The 24,591-nt window shown below is 41.1% G+C and overlaps 1 protein-coding gene across 8 annotated transcripts in view; it reads right to left on the bottom strand.

Annotated features, from left to right (window-relative positions):
• apaf1 (apoptotic peptidase activating factor 1) overlaps positions 1–24,591 on the bottom strand; it is a 334,569-nt gene that overhangs the window by 190,907 nt on the left and 119,071 nt on the right. For 4 of the 8 annotated variants that reach the window (XM_068059047.1, XM_068059048.1, XM_068059045.1 and 1 more), the window contains exons 22-24: positions 22,930–23,037; positions 12,449–12,574; positions 1,372–1,491 (exon numbers count right to left, since the gene is read on the bottom strand). In XM_068059047.1, the coding sequence (XP_067915148.1) occupies positions 1,372–1,491; positions 12,449–12,574; positions 22,930–23,037 (354 nt within the window). Of the gene's footprint in view, positions 1–1,371; positions 1,492–12,448; positions 12,575–13,126; positions 13,559–14,721; positions 14,922–22,929; positions 23,038–24,260; positions 24,472–24,591 lie in introns of those variants that run through there. The other 4 variants (XM_068059050.1, XM_068059051.1, XM_068059052.1 and 1 more) reach the window with 4 other exon arrangements.

Below are 24,591 nucleotides of genomic sequence, written 5' to 3'. Positions count from 1 at the left end.
GCAGCTTTCAAAACATACAGGAATCTGGCATTCAGGAGGACTGGGTAAATGTTGACAAGAAGCAAAAGCAGGTGAAAAAAAAAGTCATGAGAGAAGCTAAGAGAAACACTAAGAAATTTTATTCAAATATTGGTTCACTTAAAGATGATAGTTGGATTTGTGGAACCTAAGCAAATAAACAGAATAATTAAATAACAACTTCACATCAATAGCCTTGCAGGAAGAGGAGGAAAACTGTATGTCAGGTAGCAAGTTTCTACGAAGAGGAGCTAGATAACATGCAAGCAGCAAAGGATATAGCCACACAATGTTAGATGCTCTTAAAACTGAAAGTACCTGTCCCAAACAATGTACATTCATGTCTCAAAATAAATGGGGACTGAAGTTAGCAAAGTTTGCTACATTTGGGAGCAGTTCCTGACAACTAGAACGTAGCCAACTTTGTTCTTTAGAAAAGAAATGGTGAGACAAACCTGGAAACTGTTGTGGGGTAAGTTGACATGCTCCACATGCAAGTCAGAGTCACATTCATGGTCACATCCAACAACAGGCTGTACTGACATTTCATTATGTAAACTTGCCCTTCAAGTGTTTTGTAAAATTCAGACTGCACATTTCAAAAATAAAACAATTCCTGTCTTTTCAAAATAACTATCGAATTCAGTCTTAGCTACAGCACATGGTACGCCTCTTACTTCATCAGTGCAGCATATCCACTTCACAATTCCTTCAAAGGTCCACCCACGGACTCTATAGAGAAGCTCTTCAGATGTTGATTTCTCACTCTTGGCTATGCTTCAAATCAAAGCGAGTCAGGCATGCTACCCTTTGAACTCTGGGAGTTTGAGATGCACCCAAAATAAGAAAATTGAAGTCTTCCCTCTCTCACTGCTGTCTGTAGTTAGGCTACATGAAATGAGTTTGGCAGCTTTTAGTGGACTTGGGCCCTTGAAACAAAATATTTCAAATCCTGGCCCAAATGACAAATGTTCAGACAGGCCATGAGGATGTAAGGAATGGAAATCAGAAAAGAATTACACTGGTAGAGTGTTGGTTCTCTTCTGGAGCAGTATTATGCCACATTGTTATTACAGAGTAAACAGGCCTGCATGCTGCATCTAACCTCTGAATATTCAACGCCAATACCGTTTGACAAACCATTAAAGAATTTCCCAAAACTACTGCATCAATTTTATATATAAACAAAGCAAAAAAAAGAGGCATATAAAGGACCTTATATCTAAATTACTTCTCCCTACATAACTGTTTCCTTTACAGTTTTATTAAGAATAAACAATGCAACTTATTTTGGCTTTAAATGTTGAAGTCCAATTAAAATTACAAATTAACTTTTCACTATTTATTCTTTACCTTCACAGTCCCATCAAAGGACCAGGACAGAAGTTGTGGCCCTTTCAACAGCTTAAAGTTTTTCACTTGTTCAGTGTGTCCTTCAAGGACTTTGCATTCCTCTGCGTGCCAATTCCATACCTATTTTTAAAATATAAGGAAGAGATTAAACGTAACATTTTTCAGTGTAGCTCTATCCATTGGCAACCAATGTTCTTCAGCCAACTAGGAAAAAGATAAGTTTCCAAATTTGTCCATATTTACACTCTTACATCAGTTTTTGCATTCATGTTTACTTTTGAAATGGCTGTTGAGTAACTAAAGATATACTTGCTACTATTTTGGGGTGGATCCTGATAACCATTTCAAATTTTATTCTCTCTCTTTCTCATCCTAATGCTATGTTCTGGTTCATTGTGCAGAAGAGATCTTTTTAGCTTTTTCCCTCAGTCAGCTGCATGACGATAATGAAATCTACCCTCCAGGAAAGTCTGTAATTGTGAATTCCATTTGAAACTGGGATCTTAGCTCAGGGTACTAATGCTCAAACACTATTGTATTCAGGCCATCCCTGATCATAGTATCAACTTGGCTCAGTTGGCAGCACTCTTGAGGCTTCCTGAGAATACAAAAAGATGCTATGTAAATGTGATTTGCTTCTTCTTCCTCCATTATCGTCTCAGTGGATTCAGATTGGCTTTATTTACAAAAAAAGATTAACCTTAGATAGTTATAACCACATTTAAAAAGTGGAGAAATGTATTAATCAGAACTCGCTGCTAAATTAACTGACAACGACCTGAATTTTGCAGTAGAAACTAACAGTGACCAGTAATGAAAGTTACTCAAGGACTAGCACTCACAGAGAAGCTAGTTAACTAATAACTTGAGTACATTGTGAAGGGTTACCCATGAACAATTAATAGCGGGAGGACCATAAAACAAGTGTATAAAGAAGAATGCTTATTCTTAAAAAAAAGATGAAACCATCAGCGTTCACATCATTTCTCCTATTAAAGTGACATCAACTTCTGAAGTCCACACATGCGCAGTTAAACGCGGAAATCCAGAAGTTGATGTCAGCGGTTCTACGCTTCTCCAGAGGGTACGCTGTTCAGCACCTCCCCCCAGCTTCCCGAAAATGCAGTCTGCTGGAAATCACTGAACTGACAAGAACTTCCACTCTTACTCTCTTCTTTTCACCATGAAAGCCCTTGAAAATGATACATCTTGTTTAACAGTCGACAAAGTTAATAATTATTGCTAAACAGTTTCACTGACTCAAAGAGTAATGCTATATTTGTTGAGTGTAAATTTCTCTAAGATAAGAAATTCCATATTTGCTGTCTGTGAGAGCACGTCAATGTGACCAAGTGCTTAACTTGCTTGATGACATCACTGCTGCTGGACGCCTGGAGATCCCCTTGACTTGGCACCAGATTTAAACTGATGTCAGGACAGGGGAAATCCACATCAGAGAGATCACTGGATTTTTGTAGGCAATCATCATTGTTTCACTGCTGACCATGAAATCCAGTCCAGTGCCCAAATTTCATAGAATCATAGAATGGTTACAAGCATAGGAGGCAGACATTCGGCCTGGCATGTGCCAGCTCTCTGCAAGAGCAACTCACCTGGTCCCTCTTCCTCGCCTTTTCCCCCATAGCCCTGCAAATGTTTTCGCTTCAGATAATTATCCAGTTCTCTTTTGAAGGTCTCGATTGAATCTGCCTCCACCACACTTTCAGGCAGTGCATTCCAGATGCTAACCACTCGCTGCACAAAAGAGTTTTTCATGTTGCCATTGCTTCTTTTGCCAATCACCTTAAATTGGTGTCCTCCGATTCTGGATCCTTCCGTCAATGGTAACAGTTTCTCCCTATCTACTCTGTCCAGACCCCTCGTGAATGACTCTGAAAGATCCATGATAAAGGCTCCTGCTTTAAGTTACACTTGCATTCAAAAGCAATAAAAACAAATTCCACACTTTAGAGAAGAAAATTCATCTAAACACTTATGGCACATTGCCCTGATTTGCATAGTATGTCCTCCAGTGCTCTGACATACGTCTTCAAATGATTCATGCTCATTTCTGATGCTGGATACAGTTTTGTTCAAAAGGATTAAAACTATAATTCTTTTTCCCCACAGTGAAACTGGAGTTATAAATATAAATTTACAACGGAATGTAATTACTACATTCTTATGCACTAAAAGACAATAGAAATAAATAGACTGTCTACAGCAATCTAGTGCTTTATTTTAAAATCAGTTTTCTTTTAACATTGCTATGACCCAGATCTGTAATCTGCTCAGCAGTCAAATTCACGTGGGCAATACACTGCTGAGTGCCTCAATGCTTATTTTATTTGTACATACATGCATGCTGCCTATATTGGACAAGTGCACACAAGCATCAGGGAATTTTGCACATGACACACCGTTACAGAAGTGTATGAATAGAGAAATACACTGGCTCAAAAGCAGATAGAGTGTCCACTGCCATGTATTCACATCAGCACCAAAATAAAGCACTGTATTGTAAACTTGCCCTGATGTTAATTCAGAATGTTCCTAGCAGTCAGCAGCCACTGGATTCTGGAATGAATCAGAACTCCATTTATCACTACAAAATGTGTTTCTGTATCTACAGACGTAGAATATAAAAGCAAAGATGTAATGCTAGATTTGCATAAAACCTTAGACCACTTGGAGAAGTTAGGGCTATTTTCTAGCGGACATGAGAAGGTTGAGGGTGATCTAATAGTGTTCTTTAAACATCTGAAGTGCTCTAAGTAGTGTTAGATTGTCTCACTGACCAGTGGAAACAATAACAGAAGGGTACAAATTCAAGAAAATAAAAAAAATTAAAGGGGGCGTAGAAAATATCTTTCTATAGGTGGTGGTCAGAATTTGGAAGCAAGAATGTCAGATTAGGCCAAGTGGTTTATCTGAAGGAAACACTTGAAGGGCCAAATAACCTCTAACTTTTTTCACTTTCTTAAACCAAACCTTCAGCTACTGCCGCCCATTTCCAATAGGCAGCAGCTTCAATTTTCCACTTAAACATATATATTTCTTTAAATGAAGGTGACATTAATATACAATTTATACTGTTAAATCAAAAAGATGTCAAAACTACAGATGTAAAACTTATACTGAACTAAAGGAATAGAATGAACACCATTTAAAACAGAACCTTTCACACAAACAGGACAATACTCAAGATTGATCTATTTTTGTAGCGAGTGACATTAATTACTGTACATATACTTCTGAACGTCATGTTCATAGTAAAGATTCAGAATATATTAATTCCATTGTGAAACAGTCTCAAGACTATTACAAGAACTATTATAAAAAAGTATCAGCAGGACTTCACTGATTTGCTTTAGTTTTAATTTCACTTTTTCAGTAAGCTGCCAAATTGGAATTGCAGTGCAAACATCAAGATTGATGGGCAGTGCAAAGAAAACCTGAAGCAAGAATGAAGACATTAAAAATGAAAGGAGAAAATAATAGGCCTTCAGCAAAACATACATCTGCTGGCACACAGCAAGCCACAATGGAAATGTTTTTGTTTAACCATTAGCCAACAGCAGGCATCATTAAAGTTGCTCAATGCCACAAATATTTTGCTGAATTTCCCCATAAAAGTACAAACACTAAAAATGTTTATTCATACTTTTATATGCTAAACTGTAAACTGCAGTAACCTGATAAATACGCAAAACTGAGGAATTGTAAATTATTCGATCTCATTTCAGGGATTAAATGTTATTTAATGAATAACTTTCATCTACACAGTTATCCAAGAGTATTTTGGGGGTTTGAGATCCCTTCTTCCAACTTATTTCCTCTCATATATGTGACAGATGGTGAGGGTAACCATTTCCCCATTTCTCCATCAATGCAGCTCTTAACTGGCCTGTAGAAAATACACACAGATGTCCAAGTGATGACTCTCCTCCTGAGATTGTTTCTCCATCACAATCTACCAGTTGCAGAAATAGGCTTGATAGGCCAAATGACTTTTTCTCATTTTGTGCTTTATAAGACAGCAGAATCGTGCTGACTGAAAGGCAGAAATCACAAGACTGACTGCTGATTTTCTGATCCCAGTCACATCACTACCGAGGGTAATAGAAAATCAGGAGGAGATAAATCACAAGCCATCAATTTGCAATTGCCAGCAGCCAGATGACAGCAGCATTATTAGAACACTGGGGAATAAGTTCCTTCTCACTCTTTCAGTTAAAACACTGCCCCGTGAAGAGGTTCCTCAAAATTCTCTGTGAAGTGCTGTTTTAAAAAAAAAGATAAATTAAACAAAACTCTAGAATGTCAAATTTTTCATCTTACGTTATGCACTCTTTGGGTACCTGCTTAGGTACGAAAGGTAGCCAAGAACATGATGTCCAAACAACAATCAGCTATACTACATCCCTGAAACACATTCTCAACCAGATATTTACTCAGCTGGCTTTAAAGGTGTGTGCTTTTACTGGAGTCTCTTTCATGATACACACTTTGTAGGGGAAATACCAAAACCTTTTTAATCACATTAATTGCAAACCTTACATCCTTGTTCAAAATAGGGTGTAAGGTTAAACCCAAGAACTACAGCTGAGTCAGTTTAACCTTAGTGGTGGGAAAACTATTGGTAACAGTAATTTGGGACAAAATTAATAGTCACTTGGACAAATGCGGATTAATTAGGGAAAGCCAGTAATGATTTATTAGAGGCAACTTGATTGAGCTTTTTGATGAGGTAACAGAGATGGCTGATGAGGTGTATATAGACTTCCAAAAGGCAATTGATAAAGTGCCACGTAATAGACTTGCCAACAAAGTTGAAGACCATGGAATAAAAGAGCAGTAACAGCATGAATATGAAGTTGGTTGAGTGACAGGAAATGGTAGAGGTGAGCAGTTGTTTTTTGGACTGGAGGAAGCTATAGAGTGGGGTTCCCCAGAGGTCAGTACTAGGACCACTGCTTTTATTGATCTATATTAATGACCTAGACTTGGGTATACAGGGCACAATTTCAAATCTGCAAATGACACAGAACTTGGAAGTATAGTGAACTGTGAGGACAGTGATAGACTTCAAGAGGACATGGACAGGCTGGTGGAATGGGTGGACATGTGGCAGATTAAATTTAATGCAGAGAAGTGTGAAGTGGTACATTTTGGTAGGAAGAATGAGGAAAGACAATATAAAATAAAGGGCACAATTCTAAAGGGGATGCAGGAGCAGAGTGACCTGGATGTATATCTCTACAAATCATTGAAGTTAGCAGGACAGATTAAGAAAGTGGTTAAAAGGCATACAGGATCCTGGGCTTTATAAATTGAGGCACAGAGTACAAAAATAAGGAAGTTATGATGAATCTTTATCAAAATGTGGTTCAGCCTCAACTGGAGCAGTGCGTCCAATTCTGGGCTCTGCACTTTAGGAAGGATGTGAAGACATTAGACAGGGTGCAGAAAAGATTTACAAGAATGGTTCCAGGGATGAGGGACTTCAGGGATGAGGGACTTCAGTTATGTGTTTAGATTGGAAAAGCTGGGATTGTTCTCCTTAAAGAGAAGGTTGAGAAGAGAAGAGAGGGGATTTGATAGAACTGTTCAAAATCATGTGAGGTCTAGACAGAGTAGAAAGAAAGAAAATTCTACCATTGGTGGAAGGGTCGAGAACCAGAGGACACCGATTTTAACTGATTGGCAAAAGAACCAACAGCGACATGTGGAAAAACCTTTTATGCAGCAAGTGGTTAGGATCTGGAATGCACTGCCTGAAAGAGTGGCGGAGAAAGATTCAATCAGGGCTTTCAAAAGGAATTGGATAAGTACCTGAAGAGAAAAAATTTGCAAGACTATGGGGAAAGGGCAGGGTAGTAGGACTAGCAGAGTTGCTCTTGCAGACAGCCAGTATGGATACGATGAGCCGAATGGCCTCCTTCTGTGCTGTAACCATTCTATGATTCTATATTGCTTGATGCCTCCTCCCTTTAATCAATAACCGTGTATGTACCCATGTCATACCAGACTGGACAGAGAGAGCTAGATTCAGCTGGTGCACTTACCCAAAGTCTGAAATTTCTTTGAGAATAAATCATAACTTTCCATGAATCAACCAAAGTATGAATTATTTACAATGTCAGCCATGTTGTACGAGAGCTTCAGAAAGTTGCTCCCCATCCATTGCTGGTTTTGCAATGAGTCCAAGAAATCAGCTATCCCCAAGTTAAAAGCATACCTTACATTATTGTCTTCTGGTTATGCTCCTTACTACATAGGTGAGCTCCTTGCTGATGAGAAGGAAAAGGCTTGCTAGGATGGGAGGAGAAGGTAGTTTGTCAAACTTAAACCATTTTCTTTGGTGGTGGGGTTTCCAACAGCATTGGCCTTTGATTTCAAATTGTGTTGACTGATTAGAGTTGTGACAATAAAGTCCTAACAGCTGACCCATCAAGTTCCTTGTGTGGCCACATCCAGAAATGGCTAATGTAAGCCCTTGAAAAAGGTTTACTGCAATGAAATGTCAGTTAGTTCAGACTTGGCTTGACATCATTGGAATTAGGTCTGGTGCATTAAAAGGGGTGACACCTGCAAGGAGAGAAGGACTGGGAAAGTACAGGGCAAGTACTAGAAGTGATGGAGGGGAGAAGCATTCGCTCAGCCCCGATTTTCAGATGTTTCACTGCAGGTCCTCCTTCAGGCGGTTGAGGAGAGGTGGGACATCCTATACAATGCAGATGGTAGAAGGCGACCCTCCCAAGTGACCAAGTGGGCCTGGCTGGAGGTAGCGGAGGTGGTCAGCAGCCGTGGCGTAGTAAGGCGCACATGGATACAGTGCCGCAAGCGCATCAATGACCTGCTTCACTCTGCCCGGGTAAGGGGCATTCCTCATTCATCTAACCATTAATTTGTCAAGGGAGGGCATATGTGTACTCATGATGCAATATGGAAGCCCTGCATGATCATTGCTTGCCTGCTGCCTTGCATTGGGACGCATGATGGGTAAGTGTGAGCTGAATGGTGATGCGGAGTTGTTCCAGTCGCGCTCAGCACTGACACAGCAGTTAAATGCAACATCAACCCCTTTGGGTGATATGCCCACAAATATGTTAAACAAAGTATTTTTGTTTAATTAGGAAAAGAGGGCACACAATGCCCGAGAGAGGTCCCGTACAGGTGGTGGCGTTGCCAGTCAGGCATTCCTGAGTAGAATGGAGGAGGATGCATTGATGATAGCAGGGGAGGAAGGAGGACGAGCCATTGCCGATGGCGAGGCCAGTGGACATGGCCATGAGAGTGAGTGGCCCAGAATGTGGTGTAAGAGTGTATTTTGGGGGGGGAGCGCTGGTGGGCCAATGTTGTGGTGAATGTATAATGCGTTGAATTTTGCCATCAAATGTAACATCACATGGATGTGAACATAATGGAGCCAAAAGTAAGTGCTTAGGTCTGGATTGCTGATCAAAACGATTTTCCCTACAGGTGAAACACAGCATGGGTCAGGAAGCGTCTCCGTTGCCCTACCATCCACCTCTGAGGTGGAGGAGGGAGCCTCAGAGGGTACACCGTCACATCCTCTTGAAGCACCATGTACCAGCACAGATACTTACACATCGGTAGGGATTAGCGTGTACGGGGAGTCGCTTTCACATGCAGCTGTGAGCACAGCACAGTTGCTGGGCCAGCCACCAGAGGCAGAATCAGCCGACGCCTCACACACTCGGAGGAGAGTGGGATGCCAGGCCAGTGCAGAGCCGCAAGCTAATGACGAGCCTCTGAGAACATCAATTCGTCGGGAGATGTTGCAGGTGCAGCATGTGGTCCTTGGAAATCTGGCAGAGTTGCCTGAGACGCTGTGTGCTATGACTCATACTCTGGAGACATCCATCCAGAGTTCAGCAAACTCTCAGGCATTTGAACATCTGGCTTCCTCCGTTGATAGACTGGCGGCTGCAGCGGAGCGGCCAGTTCTGGATGCAATTCGTGACCTCAGAGCGAGTGTGGCCTCCCTGGACCAGATCACCAGAGAGCAGAATCTGATGCGCTGGCAACAGGTCGAGGCCGCTCATCCCTCTGATGTCATCATTGAGGACCCGCTGATTTTGTGCGGCATCTTATCAAATGCCTTCTGGAAGTCCAGATATACTACATCTACAGAATCCCCATGATCCATTTGTTACATCTTCGAAGAACTCTAGCAAATTAGTCAAACACGATTTACCCTTCATAAAACCATGCTGACTCTGATGGATTGCATTTTGACTTTCTAAATGTCCTGTTATTACTTTCTTAATAATGGATTCTAACAATTTCCCAACGACAGATGTTAAACTAACCGGTCTATAGTTTCCTACTTTCTGCCTCCCTCCTTTTTTGAATAAGGGCATTATATTAGCATTTTTCCAATCCACTGGAATCTTTCCCACATCCAGGGAATTTTGGAATATTATAACCAATGGATTCACTATCTGCGTTGCCACTTTCTCAAGACTGTAGGATGTAGGCCATCTGGCCCTGGGGACTTGTCTGCCTTCAATCCCAAGTTTGCTTAGTACTTTTTCCCTAGTAATGATGTGAACAAGACCCCCAGTAATGAAGTAGTTCCAACAAAATATTAGGTGCCAACTTGTTGACAAATTTCCTATCACTATCCTGCACCCACTGTTTCAAAATCTATTGACAAAATTTTAGTCAAACAGGCAGGAATCTCAAGTCCTGCATAGAAACAGTAGTCAGCTAAATTGTGCCGATACATTAAATATCCTGGGACTGAACCATTTAACCATTTTATCATTCCTAGCTACAATACAAATCCACATGCTACTGACAGATTTAAAAAATAAAAACTTTAATCCCATGTGAGTAAACCAAATCCTATCTATATATGTATAGACGAATAGAGTATCTTTCGTGGTGGAGAAGGCAGTTCTGACTGATTGTAGATATATTGATGTTACACCACTTCCTGACGTTAGGGAAGGGTGAATCCTTAATACATAAATGTGGCATCATTACAAACCAAATTTCTGTCTTTTTGCTTACCAAGTTGATTAGAATGGAGGCCTTGAGCTCAATCCTAATGGGAGGCAACATTTATTTTCTTTCCATTTCCTGAATTTCAATAATCTAAAATACTGATGCTTATGCATTCAAATGGCTGAATGATCAAAAATATATATATTACAGTGTCGGCATCAGGGATACTGATGTACAAAACATTTGTATTTTATGAAAATTCAAATTTGATCTGTCATTTTGCAACATTCTTCATAACGGTCAAGGAACATTTGATGCACACTAGAATTTTCAAATTGCTCTTAGCAACAGAAGGGTTGAATTAAATCCCTGTGTGGGATCATTTTCTACTGTTAAGGAACACAATGTACTACAGTTTATGGATTGGCTATAAAGCCAATTTCAGACTGATCTTTCTTCTTGCATAAAGCAATCTTTCCATCTGGGTGCTGTCTTTCTTATTACATATCCTTGCAGTCAGAAGACAGTCCAATTCAAGTTGCAAATCTCTGCACAATGACCAATGACACACATTGACCAGCCAACATGATGCTTAATTAGTCAAGATCTGACTCATCACACAGTTAAGAGAGGTGGATGAAGGTGGTTAAGAAAATATACAGGATATTTTCCTTGGCCTAGAGTTTGAGCAGGGAGGTTACGCTAGAACTCTATAAACACCAGTTAGGTAGCAGCTAAGTATTTGAGAGGGTACAGAGGAGATTTAAGAGGATATTGCCAGGAATAGAGAATTTTAGCTTCGAGGAAAGACTGGATAGGCTGCGGTTGTTTTCTTTGGTACAGAGGAGGCTGAGGAAAGATTTAAACAAGATGTATAAAATTCTCAGAGCCTAAATAGAGTGGATAGGAAGGACCTAGTTCCCTTAGCAGAGAGATCAATAACCAGATGACATAGATTTAAAGTAAGTGGCAGAAGGATTAGACAGGAGTTGAGGAGAACGTTTTTCACTCAGAGTGGTGGGGTCTGGAACTCTGCTTGAAAGGGTGGTACAGGCAGAAACCCTCATCACATTTAAAAAATACTTGGATATGCATTTGAAGTGGCAAACCTACAGGGCTACAGACCAAGTGGAATTAGGTTGGATAGCTCTTTTTTGACTGGCACAGGCATGATGCAATGAACGGCCTCCTCCTGTGCCGTAAATTTTCTATGTCTCTAAAAAAAAATTTATTGCATTACATATCATTCAACTATTTGATCTATATTAATGTTTCTACGTATGTCACAAATGCCTTATTTAATCATCACCACTGTGACACAAAGTCACTCGTGCAGCTCCACGGAACTTAAGTTCTAGCATTTGCTGATCTGTATAACTTTACTTACAAACTCTCCAACACACTGAGGGAAATACATTCTGTCCTTCCTGTGGGCAAAGACACAGGATATCCATTGATACTTGTGAGATTTCAAGTATGAAACTAAAGTTTATATCATCCCTAACTTTCTATGTAAAACAGAATATATGTACAAATTTCTTTTCCTAATAGAATGTTTAGTTTTAGTTCTCCAAGAATATCAGACTGCAAGCTTACACAGGATTCAAAGAACCAATTCAATCAATAGCTGTAATAATGCTCTGCAAAATCAATTGTAGGTATATGAATTCCTTGGCAAACTGACTGGGATGGCCTTTACATGCATCTTATGTTAATTAAAATAAAAATTCTGATTCAATATTTTCACAAAGTACAGAAGAGGAAGATTATTTAGCTCATCCTATAAATTCCCCACCACAGTGTTTAACTGTCACTTGAATGATTCCAAAGCTGCTGCCTCTGCTACAGTTCCCAGAAAACTATTCCAAGCATTGATCACTCTACGTGAAGAAGTGCTTCCTGATGTCAGATCTAAGCTCATCTTGCACCACTGTTGAGCACAAGAATGTTAAAGTTTTCCATTGGCAGGCTAAGTGGTTCCACCATAAGGATGGAAACGGAATTTTGTTTTCAATTTAAACATATTTGAAAAGGTTCAAATGAGACCGAGGTGTCAAAAGATGTAGAACAAAACTTTCAGAACAAAGCTTTTTCTTACCCTTATTGTGGCATCATCAGAACTGGAAATCAGCGTCATCTCATCAGATGTAAACTGACATCGTTGGACACATTCTTTGTGACCTATTAATGTCTTGAGGATTTTACCACTAGGAAGCTCCAGAACCTTAGGGAAAAAGAATCACCAATAATTTAACATGTTTTATCACAACAGCATAAACGGATTCGAAAAAATATGATTAAGTGGTAGCTAACAATGAAGATTTTTGAAGTGTTAGTTAAATGATGCACTGCAAAAGCTATGATTGTGCAAATCAAATATTAGTTCATAAGCAAACCTGATGTGCTGCAATTAAGAAAAGCTAAGTGTTGCTGAGAGCCTGACTGCTTTCCATTTTAATTTTCCAATTTATCTGCTCTGTGCTAACTATTTTTGTCAAAGCACCTGCACTACAGCACTCCTCAAATACCAAAACCAAAAAAAAACTGCTCGATAGGCTTTGCATGGTTACCAGTCTTTACCAGTCCATCAATATCGGCGACCACACTCTGGAAGTGGTTCAGGAGTTCACCTACCTGGGCTCAACTATTACCAGCAACCTGTCTCTCAATGCAGAAATCAACAAGCACATGGGAAAGGCTATGTTCAGACTGTCCAAGAGGGTGTGGGAAAATGCCGCACAAAAATCCGTGTGTTTCAAGTCTGTATCCTCAATACCTTGCTCTACGGCAGCGAGGCCTGGACAACGTATGTCAGCCAAGAGCGACGTCTCAACGCATTCCATCTTCGCTGTCTCCAGAGAATCCTTTGCATCAGGTGGCAGGACCGTATCTCCAATGCAGAATTCCTCGAGGCAACCAATATCCCCAGCATGTATGCCCTACTGAGCCAGCAGCGCTTGAGATGGCTTGGCCATGTGAGCCGCATGGAAAATGGCAGGATCCCCAGGGACGCATTGTACAGCGAGCTCGTCACTGGTATATGACCCACCGGCAGTCCATGTCTCCGCTTTAAAGACGTTTGCAAATGTGACATGAAGTCTTGCGACATTGACCACAAGTTGTGGGAGCCAGTTGCCAGCGATTGCCAGAGCTGGCGGACAGCTATAAAGGCAGGGTTGAAGAGAGGAGAGTCGAAGAGACTTAGCAGCTGGCAGGAAAAAAGACAGCAGTGTAAGGAGAGAGCCAACTGTGTAACAGCCCCGACAACCAACTTTACTTGCAGCACCTGTGGATGAGTCTGTCACTCTAGAATTGGCCTTTATAGCCACTCCAGGCGCTGCTCGATAAACCACTGACCACCTCTAGGCGCTTACCCATTGTCTCTCCAGACAAGGAGACCAAAAGGAAAGGAGTCTTTCTCGGGTCATAGAGGCATTTACGGCACAGGAGGCGGCGATTCAGCCCATCAAGTCCATGCCGGCTCTCCATGAAGCACACCAGTCAGTCCACGCCCCCTCTTGATCCCCACAGCCTTGCAAGTTTATTTTCTTCAAGTGGCCCTCAAATTTCCTTTTGAAATCATTGATTGCCTTCGCTTCCACCACCCTGGTGGGCAGAGACTTCCAGGTCATTACCACTTGCTGCATAAAAAAGTTCTTCCTCACTCTCCCCATGCATCTCTTTCCCAGAACTGTGTCCACTAGTCCTTGTACCGATAGTTAATGGGCACAGTTTTTCCTTGTCTAACTTATCTATGTCTGTCATAATCTTGTACACCTCTATTAAATATCCTTTGCTCCAAGGAGAACAAACCCAGCTTTTCCAACCTAACATTGTAACTAAAATCCCCCATCCCTGGACCTATTCTGGTAAATCTCCTCTGCACTGACTCACGGACCCTCACATCCTTCCTAAAGTATGACAACCAGAACTGGACGCATTACTCCAGTTGGGGCCTAACCAGAGCTTTATAAAGGTTCAACATAACTTCCCTGCTTTTGTACTCAATGCCTCTATTTATGAAGCCCGAGATCCCACATGCAATTCAAATTTCATGAACAGTTCCCGAGTGATACCACTTTGGAAAAATAATTTAATTTCTATATGCCAGCATAGCAATATACTTGAAAATATTGCAATTAATGTATCTCTTGCATGAATGACTTCACCAATACTTCCCGTGCGAGCATCTGCAATATTTCACCATCTCCTGTGGCCTATCTCTGAGATTATTGATATGACTCATTCCAAGCAAACTCTCACCTCCCTTGGCATCCACTTCTCACGTGGGGACCATCCCCTTCACAAACTTGAGTTAATCCAGGACTCTGCTGGCTGAGTGCTCTCCTGCACAAATTCTTGCATTCTAGTCAGCACCATGCTTGCCAAACTCCACTAAAGCCGAGTGCCAGAAAAATCAATTTCAGGATCTTTGTCATTGAATCCTTCCATGACCTTGTCCCACACCATTTGGATATTAATCTTCACCCATATTTGACAGCCCGCATCCTCAATTTCTCCAGTTCTAAATTGCTGTATGTTTCCCGCCTCTCGCTTTAATGAAATAATAGCTATGGATTTAAAGGCGTGGGAGAAGAAAAGGAACATTTCCATTTTGCATTTCATTGACATGGCAACAAGATTCAGTCTTTCTACAGTTCTTCTTCTTTGGGCCTCCTTATCTCGAGAGACAATGGATACGCGCCGGCGCATGCCTGGGCAAATTTATGGAGGTTGAGAGTTGCCCAGTCGTCAAAACCCCCCTCTCGGCCTTTCTGGTGGGGTCCAAAGGAGTGCAGGACACGACGTTTGGCACCAGTATGGCTGCAGGAACTGCCGGAAACATGCCAAAGGTGACACATGACCGCCTACGAGGTTCCGCTCCGGATTTTCTGTTAGGGTTTACTCCCTTAGCCTTGGTCTCTCCCGAGACGCCCACAAGGCAGTGGGGTTGTTGGGGCCCCTACACAGGTGTAGGATGGTGCCGGTGGGAGGAGGGGATGCAAGAGGGAGGGGTAGAGGGAGGAGGGGGGGGTGCAGGGGAAGGGGGTGCGGGGTGAAGATGGTGCGAGGGGGGGGCGGGCTGGGACAGGGTTGTGAGGGGGTGAGCTGAGAGGGTGGAGCAGGGAAGGGGACGGGGGTGGGGGGGGGTGGAAGGGGGGTAAAGGGGGGGGAGGGGGGGGTGGAATCTGGTGCAGGTAATAAGCCATTTCCTCAGTGCCCACCATCGACGTCCGGAAAGCTCAACCACGTCCTTCGGGAGGTGAAGCATCATTTGGCAGACTTAGAGGTGATTACATTTGCTAAGGGTTTTTTTTCTGCAGTGGTTTAAATAAAGGCATGCAGCATTGCCGACAGTGCGCTGCAGATGCTCTCCGAGCCATCTCCCGCGGGCGCTTTGAAGTTGCGGCCGGGGGGGCCGTTCGTGGATGTTTTGGGTGTTCGGGGCACCTTTTCACAGGACTTCTCTCGGGTCCCGCAGCTCCTTCTTCACCTCATTGGACTTACCGCATGCCGTGGCTGCAGACACTCTGGACTGTGAAGACAGCAGGATCGGAGATTAAAGTATCGGCAGCTGTTCTCGTCAGTTTCATCCGGATCAATTTCATTGAGAAAACAAAGAGCAGGTGTGGCTGGGGGAGGGCAGTGGGCCCAGGTAACATACACTAAACTAACTGTTAACTTTTAGATAGGGCTAAAATGAACTGATTTAAAGAGCCAGGGGAATTTAAACAGTTTAAGAGGGCAGATTGGGGGAGAAAACGTTAGGGATGGGAGCAGATGGCCATGGATAGAGTTGAACAGCAAGGGAGCTTCCTAGGGAGCTTCCAGCCCAGGAGCCATCTTGGAATTATAACAGTAATACATAGTAAAGACAAAAGACTGATTGTAGGTAAAATCATGGAAAAACGGATAGGGTCTGGACTGGGGGCACTGGCTACATTCCTGAATGACAATGGGGGAGAATTTTCCAATGACGAGTTTACAGACATGTGCTAAAATGTGAATATTGCAGTGAAGAATATTGCAGCTGAAAGTCCTATCAGTAATGGACTCCATAGGAACTAAAGGGTTAACCTGTGCCCTGTTTTATCCTTTGGCTGAATCGATGCAAGTTATGGTCTGATAAAACTCACATGAGATGCTATGTTTTAAATTAGAATGATTTTAAGTGATGTTGTGGTCCTGGGGGTGTTGACCTAAGAGAGGACACTGATATTAGAGCGCTTGTCCTATCACTGAATTTGCAGGATCTTGCACACTACTGGTGATATCTCTCCAGGACTTTGTCTGCCGTACAGTGTCCATGCTTCCGACGCATACAAGAGGGATGGTAACACTGTGGCCCTGTAGACCATGAGCTTGGTGCCAGATTTGAGGTCTTTGTCCTCAAACACTTTTCCTCAGACAACCGAAGGCTGTGCTGGCACACTGGAGGCGACGCTGAGTTTCATCGTCGATGTCTGCCCTTGCTGAGAGGAGGCTCCCAAGGTATGAGAAGTGATCCACATTAGCCAGTGGTTTGCCATGAATCTTGATAGTTGGGGGGCAGTGTTGCACAGCAGGAGCAGGCTGGTTGAGGACCTTTGCCTTCCAGTTGCTTAGCTTAAGGCCCATTCTTTCATATGCCTCCAATAGTAGAAGTAGCATTGCTATGAGACTGGATGCCCATTCTGCATTTCAACTAAGACAGAGTCGGTCACAATAAGGAATAGATTTGTAGGCCTCATGAAGGATGATAATGCAAATAAGGGTATTCAGAGACCATTCAATTCTGGAACATTGATGGGGACAGCAAACATTCCCCATTGTGTGACACTGACTTGGACAATCAAGCTGTCTGCAGAGACAATGTACAGAGGGTAGGATCATATCTGCTGTAATCTAATTATTATAAAGTAATCAAGAAGGGACAATGTACAGAAAGTGAGGTAATACCTGACCAAAGAGTTAAGGTGGACTATAACCCAGTACGGAAGGAAGGAACCCTTGGAGGGTGCCATAAATGGCAGGTGCTGGGACAACTAGGAGTGCATTGATTCAAGAAGAAACCAATCGATACCTCAAGAAAGAAGGTGGCACCACAACAGCTCAGAGAGCAAGGACCGTGGACATCCTATATCCTGCTGTATAGCTACTGCCACTGGTTAAGTATTGCTTGTATATTCTTGCTGTACTTAATAAACTCTCTATTTTGATTAAGAAACCAGAGTTTGTACCTTGCGGGTCAAAAGCTAGTCAACATCCCACCGAAACACACAAAAAATCTTAATTCTGTGAAAGGAAACAAGTGGTGATTGATTGGATGCTTGATAAGATCTTAGCTGACCAACCAAATTGCAAGCCAACATCTGCCCAGGTGTGGGCTGCCCATGCAAAGAATGGTCCGGGGCTATCATCTGTATCAGTTGGTCTTTGGGGGGCATCCCAAAATACTTTCTGTGCTGTGTGATCAACTCCCTGGCCTTAGAAGGAACTACACTTAGTTCCACCGCGAATGCCCTAGATGCAGGAAGGAGGTCATTCGTCAAGGCAGAAGTATGAGAGAAAATTTGGCAAGCCTTACAGAATCACATAAGACAGTCAGAGATAAACTTTAATCCTAGGGATTTAATATATTACAAAAGAGGAGGTCAGAAAGAGTTGAAAGGTCTGGGTAATTCTGGCCTTACAGAGATGAACTCAGTATCTCAACAGGCGTTACCTTCCAGGGAAAACAAGTGATTGTGCCCAAAGCTCTCTGAGGACATCTTGTCACAACTTCACCAAGGCATATGGGCATACAGCAAACAAGACAACTGGCATGAGACATGGTTTACTGGCCAGGGATCAATAATGACATCCATAGGTTAGAGAGGATGTGTGAGGCATGCCAGAGCCACTAGCCACATCACGCAAAGAACCTCTACACCCTCACGAGATTCCATCAGTCCCTTGGTCCAAAATCGCCACTCGCCTTTCCGTTAATGGAGAAGATTTTATTGTAGTCACTATTTCTCCAAATTTCCAATTGTCAGACAGGTAAAAGGCACTTCAAACGCGGTTGTAGCAGACACATCGAGTGTTACATTCAGTCTATTCGGTGCACCTGAAGAAATCATTTCTGATAATGGGACACAGTCTACAGGCAAACCTTTCATCAGGGCAACGAAACAAGATCTTCGTGTTGCCATGCTCCACTTCAGAGCTACACCTATGGATATGGGTTTACCGTCACCAGCAGAGATCATGTTTGGCAGACAAGTGTGGACAACTCTGCCAAGCCTTCAGCTATCCAAATTCGCTGAGGTGCAGGAGACACTGCTTGAAAAACAGGGGAGAATGAAGATGGTGCATGACCGACACGCAGGGGCAGAACTACCTCAGCTACATGTAGGACAAAACGTCAGGGTCATACACCCCACAATGAAAACATAGTTGCCTGCAGAGGTGTCTGGAGGTTGCTGGAGGTCCTAGAAGAGGGACACCTTGCAGTATGATTTGCAAAAAGAAAAAAGGCCAGAGTTTCTTTTCTTTGCTTTGTATTTAAGTATGTTAAGTTTTTTTTGTTTAAAAAGGGAATCTGTTAATAGTAGGTTAATTATGTTAAGATAAACAGATGAAGAGCATTGTTTAATTAAGAACTGAGAGGGTATAAAAAGAGAGCCTGTTGGGAGACAGGGTGTGGGTTTGCAGGAGGCAGAGATATGTAATGCTGCACTGTGAAGAAACCAACTATCAAGAAAAGGATCTGTCTCTCTTCACCATTCGGTTTGGGTCCAGTCAACAAGTCAGCCTAACATTTGTCACTTGGAAAATGCTAGAATCCATTATCGAGGAAGTAGTAGCAGGACATTTAGAAAATCACAATACAATCAAGCAGTCAGCATGGCTTTATGAAAGGGAAATTGTGTTTGACAAATTTATTAGAGTACTTTGAGGATGTAGCAAGCAGGGTGGATTAAAGGGGAACCAGTAGATGTAATGTATTTGGATTTTCAAAAGGCATTCGATAAAGTGCCACATAAAAGGTTACTACACAAGAGCTCATGGTGTTGGGGGTAATATATTAGCATGAATACAGGATTGGCTAACTAACAGAAAACAATCAGGATAAATGGTGCAATTTCAGGTTGGCAAACTATAACTAGTGAAATGTCACAGGGATCAGTGCTGGGCCTCAACTATTTACGATCTATATTAATGACTTGGATGAAGGAACAGAGTGTATACTAGCCAAATTTGCGAACGATACAAAGATAGTTAGGAAAGCAAGTTGTGAGGAGGACAAAAAGTGGCTCAAAAGAGAGATAGATATGCTAAGCGGGCAAAAATTTGGCAGATGGAGTATAATGTAGGAAAATGTGTGGTTGGCCACCTTAGCGGGAAGAACAGAAAATCAGATTATTTACATGGAGAATGACTGCACAATGCTGCAGTACAGAGGGATCTGGGTGTCCTTGTACATGAATGTCAAAAAAGTTAGCATGCAGGTACAGCAAGTAATTAGGAAGGCAAATGGAATGCTGGCCTTAATTGCAAAGGGGATGGAGTATAAAAGTAGGGAAGTCTTGCTACCACTGTACAGGACATTAGGTGTGGTCTCACCTAGAGTACTGTGTACAGTTTTGGTCTTCTTACTTAAGGAGGGATATACTTGCATTGGAAACAGCTCAGAGAAGATTCACTAGGCTGATTCCTGGGACGAAGAGGTTTCTTAGGAGGAACGGTTGAGCAGGTTGAGCCCATACTCATTGGAGTCTAGAAGAATAAGAGGTGATCTTACTGGAAAAGATTCTGAAAGAGCCTAACAAGGTAGAGAGGATGTTTCCCCTTGTGGGAGAACTAAGGGGCACAGTTTCAAAATAAGGGGTCGCCAATTTAATACAAAGATGAGGAGGAATTTCTTCTCTCAGAGGGTCATTAATCTTTGGAATTCTCTTCCCCAGAAAGCAGTGGAGGCTGGTTCATTCAATATATTCAAGGCTGAGTTTGACAGATTTTTGATCTACAAGGTAGTCAAGGGTTATGGGGTTAAGGCCACAATTAGATCAACCTTGATCTTATTGAATGGCAGAGCAGGCTCAAGGAGCCGAATGCCTACTCCTGCTCCTATTTCTAATGATCTTATGGAAACTTTGCCACCTACAACCTGTCCTACACTCTCCTCTCACCTACTATCACCATCCTTGCTGACCTACACTGGCTGAATATCCACAACTGAATTAATTTTAAATCCTTGTCTCAGTCTGCAAAACCATCCACAGCCTCAACTCACCCTTACTCTGCAATCTTTTCCAGCCCTACACCTCCCTCCCACAGCATTCTCTGGCAGAACATTCAGCTGCCTTAGCTCTACCCTCTAGTACTCCTTCACCAAATCTCTGTGTGCTACCTACCTTTCCATCTGTACAACCCTTCTCAAAACATATTTCTTCAATTAAGCTTTTGTTTCTCCTCCTCCTAACCCCCACCCCCGACAAAGGAACATAGGAGGGAGGAGTAGACCATTCAGCTCCTTCAGCCTGTTTCACTATTCAATGTGATCTGCAACCTAACTCCATATATCCACCTTTTCCTCATATCACTGAATATCTTTGGTTAACAAAAATTTATTCATCTCAGATTTAAAATTAACCATTGATCTAGCATCAATTGCCATTTGCAGACGAGAGTTCAAACTTCTACCACTGTGTGTGTGTAGAAGTGTTTTCTAATTTCACTCCTGAAAGGTCTGGCTCTAATTTTTTAGGCATTGCCCCATAGTCCTAAACTTCCCAACCAGCAGAAATAGTTTCTATCTAACCTAACTATTCCCTTTAATATCTTAAACTTAGATCAAATCACCCCTTAACCGTCTAAATTCCAGGAAATACAACCCTAGTTTGTGTGATCGCTCCTCGTAATTTAATCCTTGGAGTCCAGGTATCATTCTGGTAAATCTATGCTGCACTCCCTGGAAGATCAATATATCCTTCCTAAGATGTGAAGCCTCGAGCTGCTCACAGTATTCCAGTGTGATCTAACCAGGGCTTTGTACAACTGAAGCATGAGTTCTTCCTTGTGCTCTAGTGGAGGCACACTGCCTGTTCCTTTCGTCTTTTATGAAGTAGATTGGTTCATTTCCTATATTTAAAACTTTATGCAAATGGCACCTGCTTTTGATAAAGATGTGCAAGTATTAAAGATGTAAAACAATAACAAAATTGACTTTAGGTCTGCAAAAACCTGCTTACTAATGATACAAAATGTTGTTTGAGCATTGAAGCATCTTGGGAAAATGTTAACAGGCAACATGTTTCTTACAGCTGTGTGTAGTCAAAGTTCAAATACAAATAAAATTCAACAGGATATCTTCACAGAGTGATGCAATTATCTGAAAAAATACATACTAATCATTGAAGATGAGAGCAATCATTACATGTATTCACTCAGCATTTATAAATTCATCTTTATTTATTGGAAAATAGTTAAGTTCTGACTTCACAATTTGCAACGTTATGGTAATTTGTTTCTTGCCAAGCTACCTGAAAATAAGTATAATCTTTGTTAGCTAATGAAAGGGTATATTTCCAACACAACAAATACATTTTTAGAAAATGAGGTGCTTCAAAACTGTATTTTGGTAGAAAGGAAATTTGATCTCATCAAACCCTTAGTAATAATTTGCACTTTATGGCTGTTTGTTTGTCTCATGCTTGCCTTATCAAAAACTTTCACTGTAAATAAAATGAGTGGCAAAATAGTGATTTATCTTTGCCAACAAAGTAATTAAACATTAATTCCAGTCACTACGTGGATAGTTATGCTGATATTACAGCAAGGTTTCTATTTCTAAAAGTTCAAAATTTGCATTGCTAATTAAGAATTTATTCTCTGCACCTCTAGTCACTATCAGTAACACCTAAATGCTGCTTTGCTCACATCAGCATTCATTATTCTATTTATCACTCACACCTTGGAGGAAATCTTTTATGGATGATTGCATGTTCTTGCAACTGAAACCAAGAACAAATGACACATGCTTTCACATACTCATGCTCAAGCTTAATGAATTATATTAAAAACAAAATATGTTAATACTAAACAAAAGTCTCTGATTTTGGAGAAAAAAAAAGTTTAAGAAAAGATCTCAAAGAATTCTAAAAGAACTTTCTTCAGAGAAACATTGCATTCATTTGAAAATAATTCCCAGCGCTCCAAAGAGAAACAAGTTGGGTTACAAACCAAGTTTCTTATTACTCCACATATTTAAATTATTCACTGCTGCATGTTTCCACTTCAGAATCCTAAAAGCACCCAGAATCTACATAACCATTTCAAAAATATATAGATGGGGAAACATGTCACATTTGAGCAATTTGCTATTCAGTGTTTTTCTAAAATTAATCCTTCCTTATTCTCATCAGATTGAAGTCAGTTAATTGAGTAAATTCTACAGAGCAGCTTCACTTAAATGCAAGAGTTTTTAAGAACATTGATTTACCCCAAACCACTGAGGTGTCAATCTCAGCAACACTCAAACTGCACTGGCAGATAGCTTTTAGCAGGTATCTAGAGTTAATATAATTGTTAGGTGTGCTTAAATTAGTTCTGCACCTTTACTGTGCCATTTTCTAGCCCTACTGCTATCAATAGGCTCTGTGGGAACTGCTGTCTCTTCCACCCAATGTTCTGTAGGATGAACGTGGCCGACTTCATGCCGACCTACAACATCAACGTATAAAAAGAAATTGAAGCCATTAATAAAAAACTCAACATTAAGCAACAATGTGTATGCAAAAACATGCACACACGCAAGCTTAGCTGCTGGGTATTTTTGCATTCAGATCTCCACATCAGTGCCATCTAATCAGACTGCTTCTTTGGTCGAAATTAATTCTGAACAGCAAAAAAATGCTTGTTTCGTTAGTACCAGTTTCTTTCTCCTTGTGTCTGATCCCCTTCTATTTTCTTTCTCCATTTGCCAGATGCTTCTGACCCTTTGCAGCATGTTGCATTTCCTTAGTGTACTCCCACCCAGCACACCAATTCCCATCAATATTAAAATATAATAACTGCATTACGAATTAATTATTGTTCATGGTTTTGGATAAGTAAAAAGTTAATTCATGCAGAATTTAAAAATGTTTTTATTTGCTAAACAACTCAAATAGTTCAGCATGGTACAGGATACTATATCATTTATTTGAAACAGTGATGAAGACAAACTGATGTAATACAGAAAATACTGCACTATTTACGGTAGCGACTACATTTTCAATGAGCTCTATATTAACGCATTGAAACAAACTGTTATTCCACTTCATACACAAATAATAATGCAGAGTTACAGCTTCAAATAGACTTCAAAGCCATGAACCTACTTCAGACACTTATGTAGACACTGCTCAATATATATAGGAGACTACATAGTGTTAGGCTTTCCACGACTGAAGGAACCATGTTTGATTCAGGAAAATGCTCAAAACGCAAGTTATCAGGTTTATAAATGGAATTGACACTTGTACCATGATGACTTACAGAAGACTTTCATTTATAATAAGTGTGATCTACATTTATCAAGTCAAAATATTAGACTAATTTTACTGATTGTTTAAGGAACTGGCTAATAGAATATAAATAATGCAGCAATGACACTGCTTCTTTGCTCACATGGAAGGGAGCTTTTTAATTCCATAACCTGAGATAAAACAATTGTTATAACTCTCTGCTACAGTGAAATGTTACCTGTAGAACTGTGCTGAATTACGTAACTAATAGTGCTTATATATGATCACTAGAAGGAAGGTTTTTTGAGGCTTTCCTTCCCCCCCACCCCATGAAATCAAACCAAAAAGGCCTGTTTCAAGACAGGTTTTAGACTAACAGAGGATCTTTTTTCTCTAATTAGATTGTCTCATTTTTGAACTGCAGAACATTACTCACTCAATGCCAGTATTGAAGGGGCAGTAGTTAGTCATCTCATATCACTGCAATCAGCAGACAAATTGAACACCAACAAAGATTCCTGGTACTGTAGATTAAAGTTGCTGTTTCAAAGTAGGCTCTGTTGGTAAGGATATAAATCTAACTCCATTTCCTTGCTTTTCATCATGAGATCTGGAAAGAAGATCTTCTTGAGGGCTTTTCAGTTGAAAACTATATGAACCACGAAAGCTGTTTTAAGGTTTAGTTTCATTACTTCAATCTTCTCCACAGAGCAATAAACATGTCTCACATATGTGCATGCTTATTTGTCAAACTAACGAATCTAAAATC

Source organism: Heterodontus francisci, chromosome 27 (assembly GCF_036365525.1).
Source record: "Heterodontus francisci isolate sHetFra1 chromosome 27, sHetFra1.hap1, whole genome shotgun sequence".
Classification (NCBI taxonomy): domain Eukaryota; kingdom Metazoa; phylum Chordata; class Chondrichthyes; order Heterodontiformes; family Heterodontidae; genus Heterodontus; species Heterodontus francisci.
This window is presented reverse-complemented; position numbering and strand designations above follow the sequence as displayed.